Source organism: Oryctolagus cuniculus, chromosome 15 (genome assembly GCF_964237555.1).
Source record: "Oryctolagus cuniculus chromosome 15, mOryCun1.1, whole genome shotgun sequence".
NCBI classification, from domain to species: domain Eukaryota; kingdom Metazoa; phylum Chordata; class Mammalia; order Lagomorpha; family Leporidae; genus Oryctolagus; species Oryctolagus cuniculus.
In genome coordinates this window covers 40894004-40909084 of record NC_091446.1, presented here as the reverse complement: position 1 = coordinate 40909084, position 15081 = coordinate 40894004, and the positions used below count along the sequence as shown (strand labels likewise).

The following is a 15081-nucleotide window of genomic DNA, read 5'->3' as shown; positions in this document are numbered from 1 at the left end:
TTTTGATCCATTTTGAGTTAACGTTGGTGCATGTCGTGAGGAAAGGATGCAACTTCATTGCTCTGCCTGTGGCCACCCAGCTGTGCCAGGACCATTGTTGCAAAGATCATTCTTTTCCTGTCAAACTACCCTGGTATGTTTGTTGAAAAACTCAATTGACTATAAATGTGAAGATTTATTTTAGGACTTTTCAATTCTATTCCATTGATCCACATGTCTACCCTTATGCCAGTATCACACTATCTTGACAAGAACGGGAATACTTGTCCTATTCCTGATCTTAATGGGAAAATATTCACTCTTTCATCATTGAGTATGATGTTTTTCCTTTGTCTAAAGGTAAAAGTTGATTTATTCATTTGTGGGTGTTTTTAAAAGATTGACATTTCTACTATAAACTTCCCTAGAAGAACTGCTTGAACTATATTCAATAAAGTTACAGCACGTGGTGTCTTCACTTCCTTTTATCTCAACTTATTTTCTGATTTCCCTTGTGATTTCTCCTTTGACCAGTGGTTTCTTAGGAATGCACTGTTTTGTTTTCACATGTTTGTGATTTTATTCAAAATTTTATTTGTTATTGATATACAAGTTAATTCCATTATGGCCAGAGAACATAAAAGAAAATAGATATGAAAATTAAGAGTACCAACATGGAAAATCCAACATCCAGAAACTAGTTGTTTTTCATAGAACTGAGAGAGAATGCAATTATAAAGAAACAATGTTGGACCTGAAGTGAAAAATAGAAAATTTAGGGGCTGGCATTGTGGTGTAGTGGGTAAAGACACTGTCTACGATGCCAGCATCCCAATTGGCAGCAGTTCAAGATCCAGCTGCTCCACTTCTGATCCAGCTCCCTACTAATGCACCTGGGAAAGCAGTGGAGGATAGCCCAAGTGCTTGGGTCCCTGAACCCACATGGGAGACCCAGAAGAAGCTCCTGGTTCCTGGGTTTGGCTTGGCCCAGCCCTGGCCACTGTGGCCATTTGGGGAGTGAACCAGTGGATGGAAAATCCTCTCTCTTTCTCTCTCGCTCTATCTCTAACTGTGCAAATAAATTTTAAAAAAGAACATTTTTATAAAGATTTATTTATTTGAAAGAGTTACACAGAGAGAGAAGGAGATGCAGAGAGAGAGAGAGAGAGAGAGAGAGAGAGATTCTTCCATCCACTGGTTCACTCCCCAACTGGCCGCAATGACCAGAGCTGAGCCGATCTGAAGCCAGGAGCCAGAAGCTTCTTCTGGGTCTCCCACGTGGGTGCAGGGGCCCAAAGACTTGGGTCATCTCTACTGCTTTCCCAGACCATAGCAGAGAGCTGGATAGAAAGTGGAGCAACCAGGATTGGAACCGGCGCCCATATGGGATGCTGGCACTGCAGGTGGCGGCCCTATGTGCTATGCCACAACCCTCGCCACTATAGAACATTTAACAATAGTTGGAGATTCCAATACTTTGCTTTCAATAGTGGCTAGAACAAGCAGTCAGGATCAACAGGAAATTGAAGATTCTGGGGAGGTAAATTGCCCTGCCACCTCAATTTTCCAATGGGTCAAAGAAAGGTCAGTGATCTTCAGTTTGTTCAGCATGTTCCTTATTGTAAGGAAGGGAGTGGTGACATCAAAGCTTTTTACAGGTTGGAGCTGAAACTAGAAGTTTAAAAGTTTCTAAAAGATTCCAGGGAAAGGGGGTTGGGGGAAACATAATCCTACAAAAAGATCAGGAAACAATATCATTAGTCCTGTTAACAGCAACACTTTAAGCTTGGCAATAATAGGAAGATCCTTCTGCAGTTGGGTGGAAATATCACCTTTTTAAAAAAGATTCATTCATTTATTTATTTTAAAGGCGGGGGGGGGGGATTTTCATCTTCTGGTTCACTCCCCAAATGGCTGCAATAGCCAGGTCTGGACTAGGCTGAAGCCAGGAGTCAGGAACTCTTTCCTGGTCTCCACATGGATGGCAGGGGCCCAAGTATTTAGGACATATTTTTCTGCTTTCCCAGGTGCATTAGCAAGCGAGATAGGAAGTGGAGCAATCGGGACTTGAACCAGTACACCAATATGGGATGTCAGCACTGCAAGTGGCAGCTTATTCAGCTGGGCCACAATGCTGGCCCGGGGAAAATACACAACCTAAAATTCTATAGCCTGCCAAACTATCAATTGGATGTGAGGGAGAATAAAAGCATTTTAGATTTTTAAAACTTAACTTAAAAAATTTTAAGTGGCACATAATAATTGTACATATTCACAGGGTGCAGTATACTTTGATACATAGATATAGTGTGTAATGTTCAAATCAGTGCAATTGGTCTATCTATCACTTTAAACATGTATCACTTCTTTGTGTTGGGAACAATCCCCTATACCAGCTGTTTTGAAAATATAGCTAATTGTTGTCAACTGTAGTTACCTTACTCTGTTATAGAACATGAGAAGGTATTTCTCCTATCCAACTGCACCGCAAAAATATTTTTAGGAATGTTTGGACATGCAATTATTCAAGAAAAATTTCCCCCATCACCTTACCCTTTTCTTGGAAGCCACTATGCTCAAAATAACAAAACAACAAAAGAGAACTTGGAAAGTGCTAATTTTCATAGTCTTGTACAATTTTAAAGAAAAAGTATTTAAGAGTCAGAAAGACAGAGGTAGAGACATAAGAAGAGATTTCCTATTGAGTGATTCAAACCCCAAATGGCTGCAACAGCTGAGATTGGGCCAGGCTAAAACCAGAAGCCTGGGACACAATCCAGGAGTCCCACAAAGTGGCAGGGACCCAAATACTTGAGCCATTGCCTGCTGTTGCCTAGGATGTACATTAGCAGAAAGCTGGAATCGGGATATGAGCCAGGACTTGAACCCAGGTACTCCAGTGTGGGATGCAGCATCTTAACTCGTAGACCAAACACCCACCCTTATATAACGTTTTGACTTTTTTAATATTAGGCATGTAAAACTTTGACTTCAAAAAAATTTTTTAAAAAATGAGCTCCATTTTGCACTGGTGGAGACTTTTTGGTGAAAACATGAACCAAAATCACCTTAACTAATTCTAGTTTGGAATCTGTAGTGTTTACCTGACAGAGTGGGTTGAAGAAGGAGGCAAAAACTTTTAATACAAATTTTTGTTTTATTTTCATATTGCAAGGGATGAATCCTTGTAAACCAGTCTTTTAATTGTGGCTCTACATTAAATGATTACAGCAAGATATAACCAGTAGACACCTTTTGGAAAATAAAATAATTAAGTTTAAAAATATGTAGTTATGGCTTGCTTAAAAAAGAAAAACACAATGGTCAACATATCAGATACAGACTCAAAAAGTGCTATGTCTCAAACTTGTATCCTGGGAACTACTACATGGCTCTGGTCATGACAAATGCATTGACAATGAAGAGTTGGATGAGCAATTCAAATAAAATTGTTTGATGAAATGAGCAGTTAAAAATGCATTACTAAATATTTTATATGATGTTTAGTTTTAAATAATATGTAGACTAAATTAAATATTCTAAGTGAAATAAAAAGATCATGAATTATCAGACTATTTCCCAAAAGCATTTTTCATTTTCATTGAGTAGTTGGCAAGAATGAAAGCAAGGTAAAACTGTCATTCCTCAAAACCTGAAACATGACAATCATCTTTGCAGTCTGTCATTTGATTGAGCAACTCCCTCCCTCTCTAGTCTATCACCTGTTTCTTCCCTCTAGAGCACTTATTGTGCTGATATTTGTTTATTGACTTACATGTTTAGCCTCTATCTACCAGAATGTGAGTCTAATCAAAGTAGGGACCTGCAGTCTTATGCACAACTTAATGCACCCTGAATGAACCCATTGCCTCACAGATCACGGGTACTAAGTAAAAGTTCAATGGATGAATAATGAATGACTGTGCTCCTAGCAAACAACTATCTTCCTCACAAATCTGAGCTCATCTTCTGATCACTGGGAGAAAGATTGCCTGTTTATGGTGATGCTTGATGTTGAAACCTTCTTACTCGCCAAACAGACTCTACTTGGTAGTGATGTTAATAGCCTTGTCCCTGGGAAAATTCTCAAGAGTTCATACAACCATCATAATAGCAGACAGAACACAGCCCACCCCACAGCTACGGCATGAAGGCTGATACAATAGGGAAAATAAATATGATAATGGAATGGTGCTGGGTATTCAAAAGCACAGTAACTGGTTTATTCATTTACTTCAACAGACGTTTGCTATCTCACTTAAAGCCAGACTATTTCTAGTTTCACTTTACCTGAAACTTCTCAGTGGCTCCACACTGACCGCAGAGAAGTCCAAATCTCATTGTATCTGGTTTCCTTCATGAACCAGGCTCCAGCTGAAGCGAACAGCTTCCAGGGCCCTGAACAAGATGGGCTGTTTCTTCCCTAAGTGCTTCTGCTTACCTGCTCCCTCTGCTTGGGAGACAGCTCTCCCCTCCTGGTTCACCTGGTGGTCCTTCTGTATTGGTTAACATTCCAATGCTTTGCTAACACTCTTCAGGAGGAGAAATGCTCACTCAAGGCCTTCCTTCAAGTGCAGCCCCTGCCAGCCCTTCCTCACTTCCTACAGGACTCCTCTCCTGGCCACTCCAGAAGTTTCCCATAACTCTTCACACTCTTTATTCCAGACAGGGGCTGCCTTGCATTTTCTCAACCCTCCCATTCCCATCTGCCAGTTCTCCTAGGTGTTTACATGGCGTGTTCCCCAGTCTATTCAACTCTTTGCTCAAAGGATTTTTTGACCACCCTAGCCAAAGATATTACTTCTCATCTGTCTAAACAGAGCTACCTCCTCTCTTTTTCATTATAGTACTGTTTTGATGTTATATTATGCATTAGTAATGTTTCTGTTTTCCTTCCTAGAGTACAAACTCTTTGATGCTGGGTCTCAGTTTTGTTTCCAGCTGCAAATGAGTGAATGGCACTTAAGAAGCTGTATTACACATGTTGGTTTGAGACCCCTGCTGTCTGGACCTGCTGGACAGCAGGAACTGTATCCTATTCTCTTTAGTTTATTCTCCTTCCAGGTACAGAGGAGCTTCTTAATATTCTTTGTATGACTAAACAACATCAAGTATAAATTACCTCTAACAGTTCCCAACAAAGGGACTCCAAATCTATGTATAGTGTAAGCCAAAAAAATGCAAGTATATTTCCAGAATCCCTTTATTGGAATCTGTTAGAACCAGGAGTGTTTTGAAATTCAGATGGTTTTTCATTACTTAAACCCTGATCTGGGTCAATAACCTCTAATCAAACATATTAATAGATCTAAAGCAAAACATGTGAAGATTTCTATTACATGTGGTATACAATGCTCAACTGGTTTTTGCTGCTGAGTTATCAAGTATCAGATGTACAAGTTTTGGGGTTAGGATCTGTGGACAGGAGCTGTGGCCAAGTACTGGCACATGGAGATTGGTGAAATATCTCCATATTAAAATGGGATACATTCCAAAAAGTTAGGAATCACTGATTTAAAGCATTAGTTTAAAACTTCATTTTCATTATAGTTAATATTAATGAAGCATTTACTCTTCATCAGTCCTGTGCTAAGCACTTTAAATATGGATGTAAGACTGGTATTGGCCCCATATTATAGGCAAGTGAGGAAACCAGGGTGTAGACAGATGGGGTGTACAGAGAGGTTTAACAAGTTGCCCACACAGCTAATAACTGGACAACCTTGATGCACACCGAAGATGTCTCACAATAAAGTCACACTCTGAACCTGACCAACCGTCTTCATTAGCACAAAGTAAATTTCTTTAGTCTTACCAAGTTTCTTTGTGATTTTGAGTCTAAGGAAAGTTTCTGTAATTCAAATGAATATGAAAATCCTTGGGGCTACAAGTTCCTCTTCGTAAAACCAGCTTGGCTGTATGTAGCCAACTTTGAACTGATATTTGTGTATATAACTTATTTCCTCAACTAAACCAGTGTTTTCAATGTTTGTAATGAGAGCTCAAACCTTAGAGCACACTGACTTGCCCTGATTGCCTTTGCAGAACCATGAGTTGCAGAACCATGGCCTGCTGTTCCCTGATGAGAGTAAAAATGGTAGAAGAGACCACCAAAAGGCACTAATTATAGATAACATGCAGACTTCTAACTCAACTTTTTCAAGAACACCTTAGCTGCTTGGATATTTTTTTTTAAAGACCGAAGAAGTTGACAAAATATGTGTGATGACCAAATTTTGAAACTCCTTCAGAATTACCAAATATAGCAGTAATAGTTTGGCATTACAGAGTCAGCTGTATAAGAACAGCAAAGCTGTATTTGTTAAAAAAAAAAAAAAAAAATCCTTGCATAGAGTTACAGCTTCAACGGAACACATGGTGCTTTAGACCCTAGCACACTTAGTGGAAAGCCTCAAATTACAAGATGTAGGGTAGCAAAAACATAACACATAGTCATTTTAAGGTACAAAGCAGATAATATGAACACGAGGATTAAGAAATGAAAATAACATACACAGAGAAATAACATCACAACAGAAATGGGCTTTATTTCAACCAGACAAGGGAATTCTTCCACTAGCGTCAACTTCTTCAAGACTCAAAGATATGGAAATTAAAGACGGTGCTCCAAAGGCAGAGAAGGAAGATTCATCATGGAGTAATTGTCCTGCTCTTCAAAAATTCTTTTCAACAATATGCTCAATCCAAAAGATCACTGGATCTCATGCATTCCAATGTTTGTACAAGATCCACAATTGAAGGTACCCATCAGGCTTAATGAGGTCTTTCATTTAAAAAATAATAGATATAGATCAGCATCATAACTTATTCTTTAATTTTAGAAACTGGGATTAAAGCACAGTTTTCAGTTTAAAATAGTAAAAATGAGAAAACTTTAACATTATTAACATGTCTTGATACAAAGCTCCTAGGTACATACATGTACAAAAGAAACAGATTTTACTACCTGATGCCTTACCCATGACTTTCCTTACATCTCCTGATATGAACAGTTCATCTCCAGGACGACTTTCCCAGATAAATTGCAAATTTCTTGCTCAAAGATTTACTGCCACTTGTATGATATGCAAAGATGAGGACATCTCATCACAGAATATTTTCATTTAATACAGCCTAACATAAAATAAATCCAACACTCTAAGGGCTAAGACAAAATGGCATAAAATTTTCAACTTTTGTTGCACTCATTAAATTCATTAACACTTTTGGGGTCTTCTCTTCATGGGCACTTTTGAGAACTTTAGCTCTTGCGCTTAACTTAGAATTGAGATGGTCAGCACCTTGATTGATAAGAACAATTACATTAAAGCGAGGTTACGGGCAGGAGGGAGGGAGATCATCCAAGGACAAAAACAGGGCCAATGACTTTTTTCATAAGACATTCAAACAGAAAAACAAGACAAAAAAAGCATAAACAAACAAACAAAACTAGTGTTCACAGTAAAACATGCTAGATTTGCAGTTTCATTTGAAACCAATAGCAATCATGAAACGTCATGAAAAATATAAGTAAAGGTAAAATCTCCTAGAGTAATTACTAAATGAAGTTAAAATCATCACACTGATCAGTAAACCCCAGAAGAAAAATGAACAGCTCTAGTTCAGGTCCTTCTTACACATTATAGGACTTTTCAAAGTTAATGCATAAAATTGGTGGGTTTGGCCACGCTGCACAAATTTTTTTGTTTTTTTAAAAATACAGTGTACAGAAAAAACTCTTAGAGTCCCCATTTGAATCATCAGCTCAAAACCTAAGAGTGAAAGATCAGCTAGGAGAATTGTAAGTTATTTACATAGCAGGTTCATCTGCCCTAATGGCTTAGCTTCCGTCCCATAGCGCAGTTCGTCTTCTCCAGCAGCAGGTTCCAGTTCTGTCCTCACAAGGGCTGCTCTCCTGGCTGCACATCTCTACTGGTCATCAGTCATTTTGAACAGTTCCAACAGTGCCCCCACAGCTCCAAAATAACCCTGCAAAAACAATGCAAAGCTTCTGTTTGATTATCTCTGAACCTTAGCCAAGTGCCTATTATTTTTAATAATCCTAGGAATGCCATTCCCCTAATGTAGATTAAAGAGAAATTTAAACCAGAATTCTTTGCCATGGAACATGGTGCAATAACAGCAAGTGTACTTTATGGAACACCAACTTATTCATATATTATATACATATATTATATATATATATAGTACTATACTATATATGTATTATACTATACATATAATAAATTTAGGGCCGGCGCCATGGCTCACTAGGCTAATCCTCCGACTGTGGCACTGGCACCCTGGGTTCTAGTCCCAGCTGGGGCGCTGGATTCTGTCCCGGTTGCTCCTCTTCCAGTCCAGCTCTCTGCTGTGGCCCGGGAATGCAGTGGAGGATGTCCCAAGTGCTTGGGCCCTGTACCCCATGGGAGACCAGGAGGAGGCACCTGGCTCCTGGCTTCGGATTGGCACAGCGCGCTGGCCAGAGCAGCCATCTGGGGGGTGAACCAACGGAAGGAAGACCTTTCTCTCTGTCTCTTTATATCTCTGTCTAACTCTGCCTGTCAAAAAAAAAACAAAAAGAGTACACATGCAGGAGCAAAATGAATTAACATATGTACATATATGTATATTATACTATACATAAAATAAATTAACATATGTACATATATGTATATACTATATATAATAGATTAACATATGTACAGTGCTTAGAACAGTATCTGGCACATAATTGTGTGCTGAGTGAGTGTGTGGTGTTGCTGATATTCTAACTATTTCATTTTAATCTTTGCCAAGACAAAAATTCACATTACAGCTCCACAAATGAGAAATGGAAAGCAATAAAGTAAATGACCCTTTCAGGGTCACACAACTTGTGCCAGGGCTTGACAGCAAATCTGTTTGATTTCAAAGCTATAGCTCATGGGAGAAAATCCTAAACATCTCTCAGTAGGTCTTGGAAAGGCATTTGAATGATCCCAGGCCTTATCTTGTCCATATATTAAATAAAGGCCAGTGCTGTGGTGTAGCGGGTAAAGCCACTGCCTATAGTGTTGGCATCCCATATGGGCGCTGGTTCGAGTCCTGTCTGCTCCTCTTCTGATCCAGCTCTGCTATGGCCTGGGAAAGCAGTGGAAGATGGCCCAAGTACTTAGGCCCCTGCACCTATGTGAGGGATCCAGAAGAGGCTCCTGGATCCTGGCTTCAGATTGGTGCAGCTCCAGCTGTTGTGGCCAACTGGGGAGTGAACCAGCAGATGAAGACCTCTCCGCCTCTCCTTCTCTCTATGTGTGTAACTCTGACTTCAAATAAATAAAACCTTTAAAAAAAAAAAGTCATGACGGCGCCGTGGCTCAATAGGCTAATCCTCCACCTTGCGGCGCCGGCACACCGGGTTCTAGTCCCGGTCGGGGCGCCGGATTCTGTCCCGGTTGCCCCTCTTCCAGGCCAGCTCTCTGCTATGGCCAGGGAGTGCAGTGGAGGATGGCCCAGGTGCTTGGGCCCTGCACCCCATGGGAGACCAGGAAAAGCACCTGGATCCTGGCTCCTGCCAACGGATCAGCGCGGTGCGCCGGCTGCAGCGGCGGCCATTGGAGGGTGAACCAACGGCAAAGGAAGACCTTTCTCTCTCTGTCTCTCTCTCACTGTCCACTCTGCCTGTCAAAAAAAAAAAAAAAGTCTACATTTGTGAAAATGGAGGGAATCTATTTATTAGTCTGTTGGGCCGTTATCTATAACAGGGCACCACAAACAGGGTGTCTCCTAAGCAGTCGAAGTTCATTTCTCACGGTTGTAGGGGCTGGGAAACCCAAGATCCAGGTGTGTGGTGAAAGCCGCCTCTTCAGACAGCCGTCTTCTCACTATACCCTCACATACCGGAAGGAGCAAGGGAGGATGCTGACTGAGCCCGGAGGATCTAATGCTGAGCCCTGAGGATCTGAGCACCTTCCCAGGGCCCCACCTTCTAATCATGTTACTTTGGGGATTAAGAGTTCAACACACGAATTTGGGGGGAGGGGTGGCAGTGGGGTCACAAGTATTCAGTCCCTGACAACCTGATTTCTGAAAGGCAGGAGGCTCCACTCCTTGGGCATTTGCCTGACTCAATGGTCACTTTCTGCAGAAAGGCTGGGAATGTGTCCGGATGTGGCGGGATTTCTGCTGCTGCTGCTGCTGTCAGCCAGCCTGGACTGGGGCCTCACTACATGCTACAAATTCTTCTATGCACTTTGTACAGACTTACTCCTCTAGTCATCACAGTAACTGAGAAACAAAGATGATTAGCACCCCATTTTACAAATGCCAAAACAGAGATGGGCAGGCACAGTCGGACATGGAAAGGTAAGATTTAAGGTCAGTAAAAGGGTGCACTCTGAACGGTGGGCTTAGATTATTTTCCTTAGGATGCTCAACAATGGTTGAATGGATGAGAAATTGAGTGAGTGAGGGCTCCTGACACCAAAGAAGGTGAGCAGAAAGCCCAGCCCCCAAACCAGGGCCTCCCCAAGTTCTCCCTCCATAGTATTCTCTGGTAAGGTCTGCCTGATCCAGAGTGAATTTAACAATGTAGAGAATTTTCTGAGGAGCCCTTCCAGGGCTTATGAGGATACTCTATTTTTTTTGGCCAGGGAAACTGAGTTATGATGTATGAAGGCAGTTCAACAAACAAGTTCATGGGAAAATGGAATTAAGAGATAATTTTTTTGTGTGTGAAAAAAAAAAAACAGCATACTGAAATCCATGGTTCATGAAAATGTATATTGTGAAAAACTTCACATGGATCTCAAAAATTTTTACATCAAAATAAGCTTGACTTTTAATTCCATTTTCCCATGAACTGTCCGAGGTAGCTTCAGTATAGTTTCAAGACAAAGCGGCAGTCCACAGGCTTTCAGCATTGTTCAAAGTGAACAGGGGATCTCGTTTTTACCATGGAAGTTAGCTTCCCCAAAATGTTGGGTTTATTCTCTTTCTTATCATCAACTCACTATGCATGTGACCTTGTAGATGACTTTTTATGCCTGAAGGCCTCCAGGCTTTGTTCTCTGTATTAGGCCAAGAGGATTGAAGGCCAAGAGGACTTCAGGGTGCCAGATAAAATACAGACAGATGCCAGATAAAATAACTGGGCATTTTGTGTTTTTTATTGCTAAATATGGCAACTCTATTCAGACTAGAACAGTGCTTTTTTTAAATTATTTTTTTAAAGCTCAGATACTGTTTTGTCAAAGAAAACCTTACATGGAAACTCTGTGAATAAGCAGATCAAAGAGAAGCTGCTCTGGTTTGGGAGTAGAGGAAATAAAGGTGCTGGGACCTTATTTCCCCCTCATTTGAAACAAAGCTCTATCAAGGCAAGCCTTATGCTTGTGTCAAAAAGAAAAACAAATGCTTTTCTTCATTATTATTCTATCATTGGGCCTTCTATCATATTATCATTTTGTCATTGGACCTTAACTTTAGTGTGTAAGCTCTTCTTGTTTTACATGCTTTAACAAGCACAATTTGGGCACAGAGAACTCTAACAAGTACATCAATAATTTTTCAAATAAACAATTCAGTTTGGTGATGAGAAAAATGCCATGGTAGTTATTCATTACAATTGAGGTTTATCACACCAGTTCCTTCAATAATTTTTCTACTGCAAAGTATATAAGAGGTTAGGGCCCTCCCATGATTAACAGTGACTCTATAGCACTGATTCTAAAGAGGGTGACAGAGTGTAGAGAAGAAATGAGGCTCCTTTACCTTCTGTGGACGACTAGGATTTCTCTTAGGAGAGAAACTCCATATTAAGTCAGAGGCATCTTGCATTAACCAACGTTCTCCATTTCCTGTGTTAACAGGTTCACAGTGGCTGGGTAAGCCATCCTCTCCAGGCTAGTAGATACTTAACTCAAACACGTCTGTTCTCATTGGCTCATTTACTTTCTTTCTTTCTTTTCTTTTCTTGCTTTCTTTTTCTTTTCTTTTTTTTTTTTTTTTTTTGACAGGCAGAGTGGACAGTGAGAGACAGAGAGAAAGGTCTTCCTTTGCCGTTGGTTCACCCCGCAACAGCCGCCGCAGCTGGCGCACCACGCTGATCCGAAGGCAGGAGCCAGGTGCTTCCTCCTGGTCTCCCCATGCGGGTGCAGGGCCCAAGCACTTGGGCCATCCTCCACTGCCTACTGGGGCCACAGCAGAGAGCTGGCCTGGAAGAGGGGCAACTGGGACAGAATCTGGTGCCCCAACCAGGACTAGAACTAGGCGGAGGATTAGCCTAGTCAGCTGGTGGCTCATTTACTTTCTAAGATGCAGCTGTGTTTACCTTCCAATTTGTTTATGACTGTTTTATTGTAATGCAATCATCTAGCTGAACCAATAAATGGTGACCAGTTCTACAAAAAGTTGGCATGATTTTCAGGTAAATTCTTGAAAAAGATTGAAAAAAGATAGTCACAAATCACTGCTGTTTACTTAGGTGGATGCTACAACATAAAACAGATGGAAAACTCTAGGATTCTGCAACCAAACTGCTCCGTAAGTATCTTTTTAATTTCCTGACCTACCTTAAAGAAACAAACTAGAAATCAAAGAAAGTTCATAATATTTGTAGATTGTGAAATAAAAATAAGTACAGTACTTCAATAATCAAAAACCTCATTCAACAATGGGCCTTGGTCCTACATCAACAGATCGGTAAGCAAAAGCACATTTACACATTTTAAGTTAAAACAACAGTTAAACCAGGGAGATACTTTTAAATGATTATCCATCTTAACTGAGTTTTAAATTATTTTAAATCACAACCCACAAAAAGCTTATTTTGCCGAAGATCTGTACTCTTTGATCATTATCTCTCCCTTTTCCCCACCACCTCCAGTCTCTGTAACTACCTTGCTACTTATGGTCTGCTTCCTTGGGTTTAACTGTTTTAGATTCCACATACAGATGACAACATGTGGTATCTGTCTCTCTCATTTATTTTAAACTTTTTTTAAAAAAGATTTATTTATTTATTTGAAAGGCAGAGTTACAGAGAGAGAGAGTGAGCAAGAGGTGAGATCTTCCATCAGCTGGTTCACTCCCCACATGGCTGCAGAGAGGAGCCAGGAGCTTCATATAGGTCTCCCAGTGCATTCACAGGTCCAAGGACTTAGGTCATCTTCTGTTGCTTTCTCAAGTGAATTAGCAGAGAGCTGGATCAGAAGTAGAGCAGACAGGACTTGAACTGGCACCCATATTGGAGGCTCGCCTTGCAAGGCATCATTCAACCTATTGTGCCACAACGCCAGCCCTGGTGCCTGGGTTTGGGTCCCAGCTCTAATTCCAATTCCAGCTTCCTGTTAATCTGCACACCCTCGGAGGCAGCAGGTGATGGTTCAAGTAGATGGACCCCTCCAAGCACATGGGAGATTTGAATTAGGTTCCCAGGCTCTGAGCATTAGCCTGGTCCCGTCCCAACTGTGGTCATTATTTGGAAAGTGAATCAGCAATTGAAGCTCTTTCGCTGTCTCTTTTTCTTTCTGCCCTTTAGATAATTAAAAAACATTAAATAATTTTTAATTAAAATCTTTTGGGTAAATACTTGGAACTGGAATTGCTGGATCATACTATTTAGTTTTTTAAGGAATCTTTATACACTTTTCCATAGTGGTTATACTAATTTACATTCCTAATGGCTCTTTTCTTTCCGATTAACCAACTACTATACCCAATTATTGGGTAAAGAGGGCTCCCATTCTAAATAGATTTTCTTTAAATTGCACATACATGCAAAGTTGAAATGTCAACTTTTCCACTTCACCAATTTTAAAACTAAGACAGCCTCTCATATGTAAGACAACCCCAAATACATTCCACATGGGACATTAATTCTGTGAAAGTTCAACTTACCTCATGTTCCAAAAACAGAGCTTTTAGTTGCCCTTTGGACCAAAAATCCATGGCATATGCTAGCAGCTTCATGGAGACCATATTGATTCTGAGAAAATTGCCAACAAACACAACTCTGTCAATATTCTGAAAAAAAAAAAAAAAAGTTAAAGAAAAACAACTGAATCACGGCATAAGAATAGCATTTAGCAAAAATCAATGTTCCATATGTCACCATACAGAACTTTGTAGAGTGAATTGCTTTTTCTTTAAGTGGAACGATTGCAGCATTTCCGAATGAAGTTGAACAAACCTCATGGTGCATTCCACATGATTTTAGTTGGGCAAGGCAGAAACTGACACTGGACTTACTTGCAGGTGTTATGTCAGATTGTCTTAGGTCTGACATGAAATTCAGCTCCCAACCCATCTACATATAAAGCGGCAACTGCAGTGTAAGTTCAGCTAAATTTTCTTGTCCATTACTATTATAACCAATTCATAAATAAAACAGCTGTGGCATGGCTGATTCCTCTAATGAGTTTGCTCAGTGTGTTCTGTGCCAAACAGTGGGATTCCAAAAAGAAACAATATTCAGTATCTGCCCTCAGGATATATAGTGGAATATTCCATGTGGTCAACACATGGGTTAAAATATGGCAACAAAAAATACATTTATATTTTTGTCATCATGGCTACAGGTTTGCATTCTGAACACAGACTTATGAACATTTCTCTCCTGCCCTGTCCATGCAGACATGCTTCAAGTCCAATAAGCTTCCAGCTCTAGTGCACTCACAGTATTTCCCACTCCCCTGCTGTTTCGTAAGCTTAAACCTGAGCTCAGCCCATCTGCCATGCAGAGGCTGGACATCACTCATTCACTCACAGAGCCCGTTGCTATGGTCACTCATACCAAAGGCGAGAGAGTCTTTGAAGTTGGCATGATTTTCTGTTCAGTCTATCAGGAGTAATCAGGGTCTGGGAATGTTCCCTTGTAACTGTTGTAAGTTTTAACAATGCGTGTTCATGAAGCCATTAACCAATGAAAACTTTCTATGGGTGGAGGAGTGTTTTTACTAAGTTTCCATAAGGAAGCTATAGCCACAGAGCACCTAGAGTAAGAAGTGGCAAAGGATACTCAGGGTAAGAAACTCAGATTAAGGAGGAATTTAATTACATTTGGGAGTTTTGCCCTTTCCCCCAAACAAGGTGACCCACGGTAGGACACACTCAAGGCCCAGT

The 15081-nt window shown here is 40.5% G+C and overlaps 1 protein-coding gene across 5 annotated transcripts in view; it reads right to left on the bottom strand.

Annotated features, from left to right (window-relative positions):
- Window positions 1-3116: 3116 nt before the first annotated feature.
- PANK1 (pantothenate kinase 1) overlaps window positions 3117-15081 on the bottom strand; it is a 69712-nt gene continuing 57747 nt past the window's right edge. For all 5 annotated transcript variants that reach the window (XM_002718500.5, XM_008270176.4, XM_008270177.4 and 2 more), the window contains 2 exons: window positions 13858-13983; window positions 3117-7968 (listed from right to left, as the gene is read on the bottom strand). In XM_002718500.5, the coding sequence (XP_002718546.1) occupies window positions 7909-7968; window positions 13858-13983 (186 nt within the window). In that variant the 3' untranslated portion in view covers window positions 3117-7908. The remainder of the gene's footprint in view (window positions 7969-13857; window positions 13984-15081) is intronic.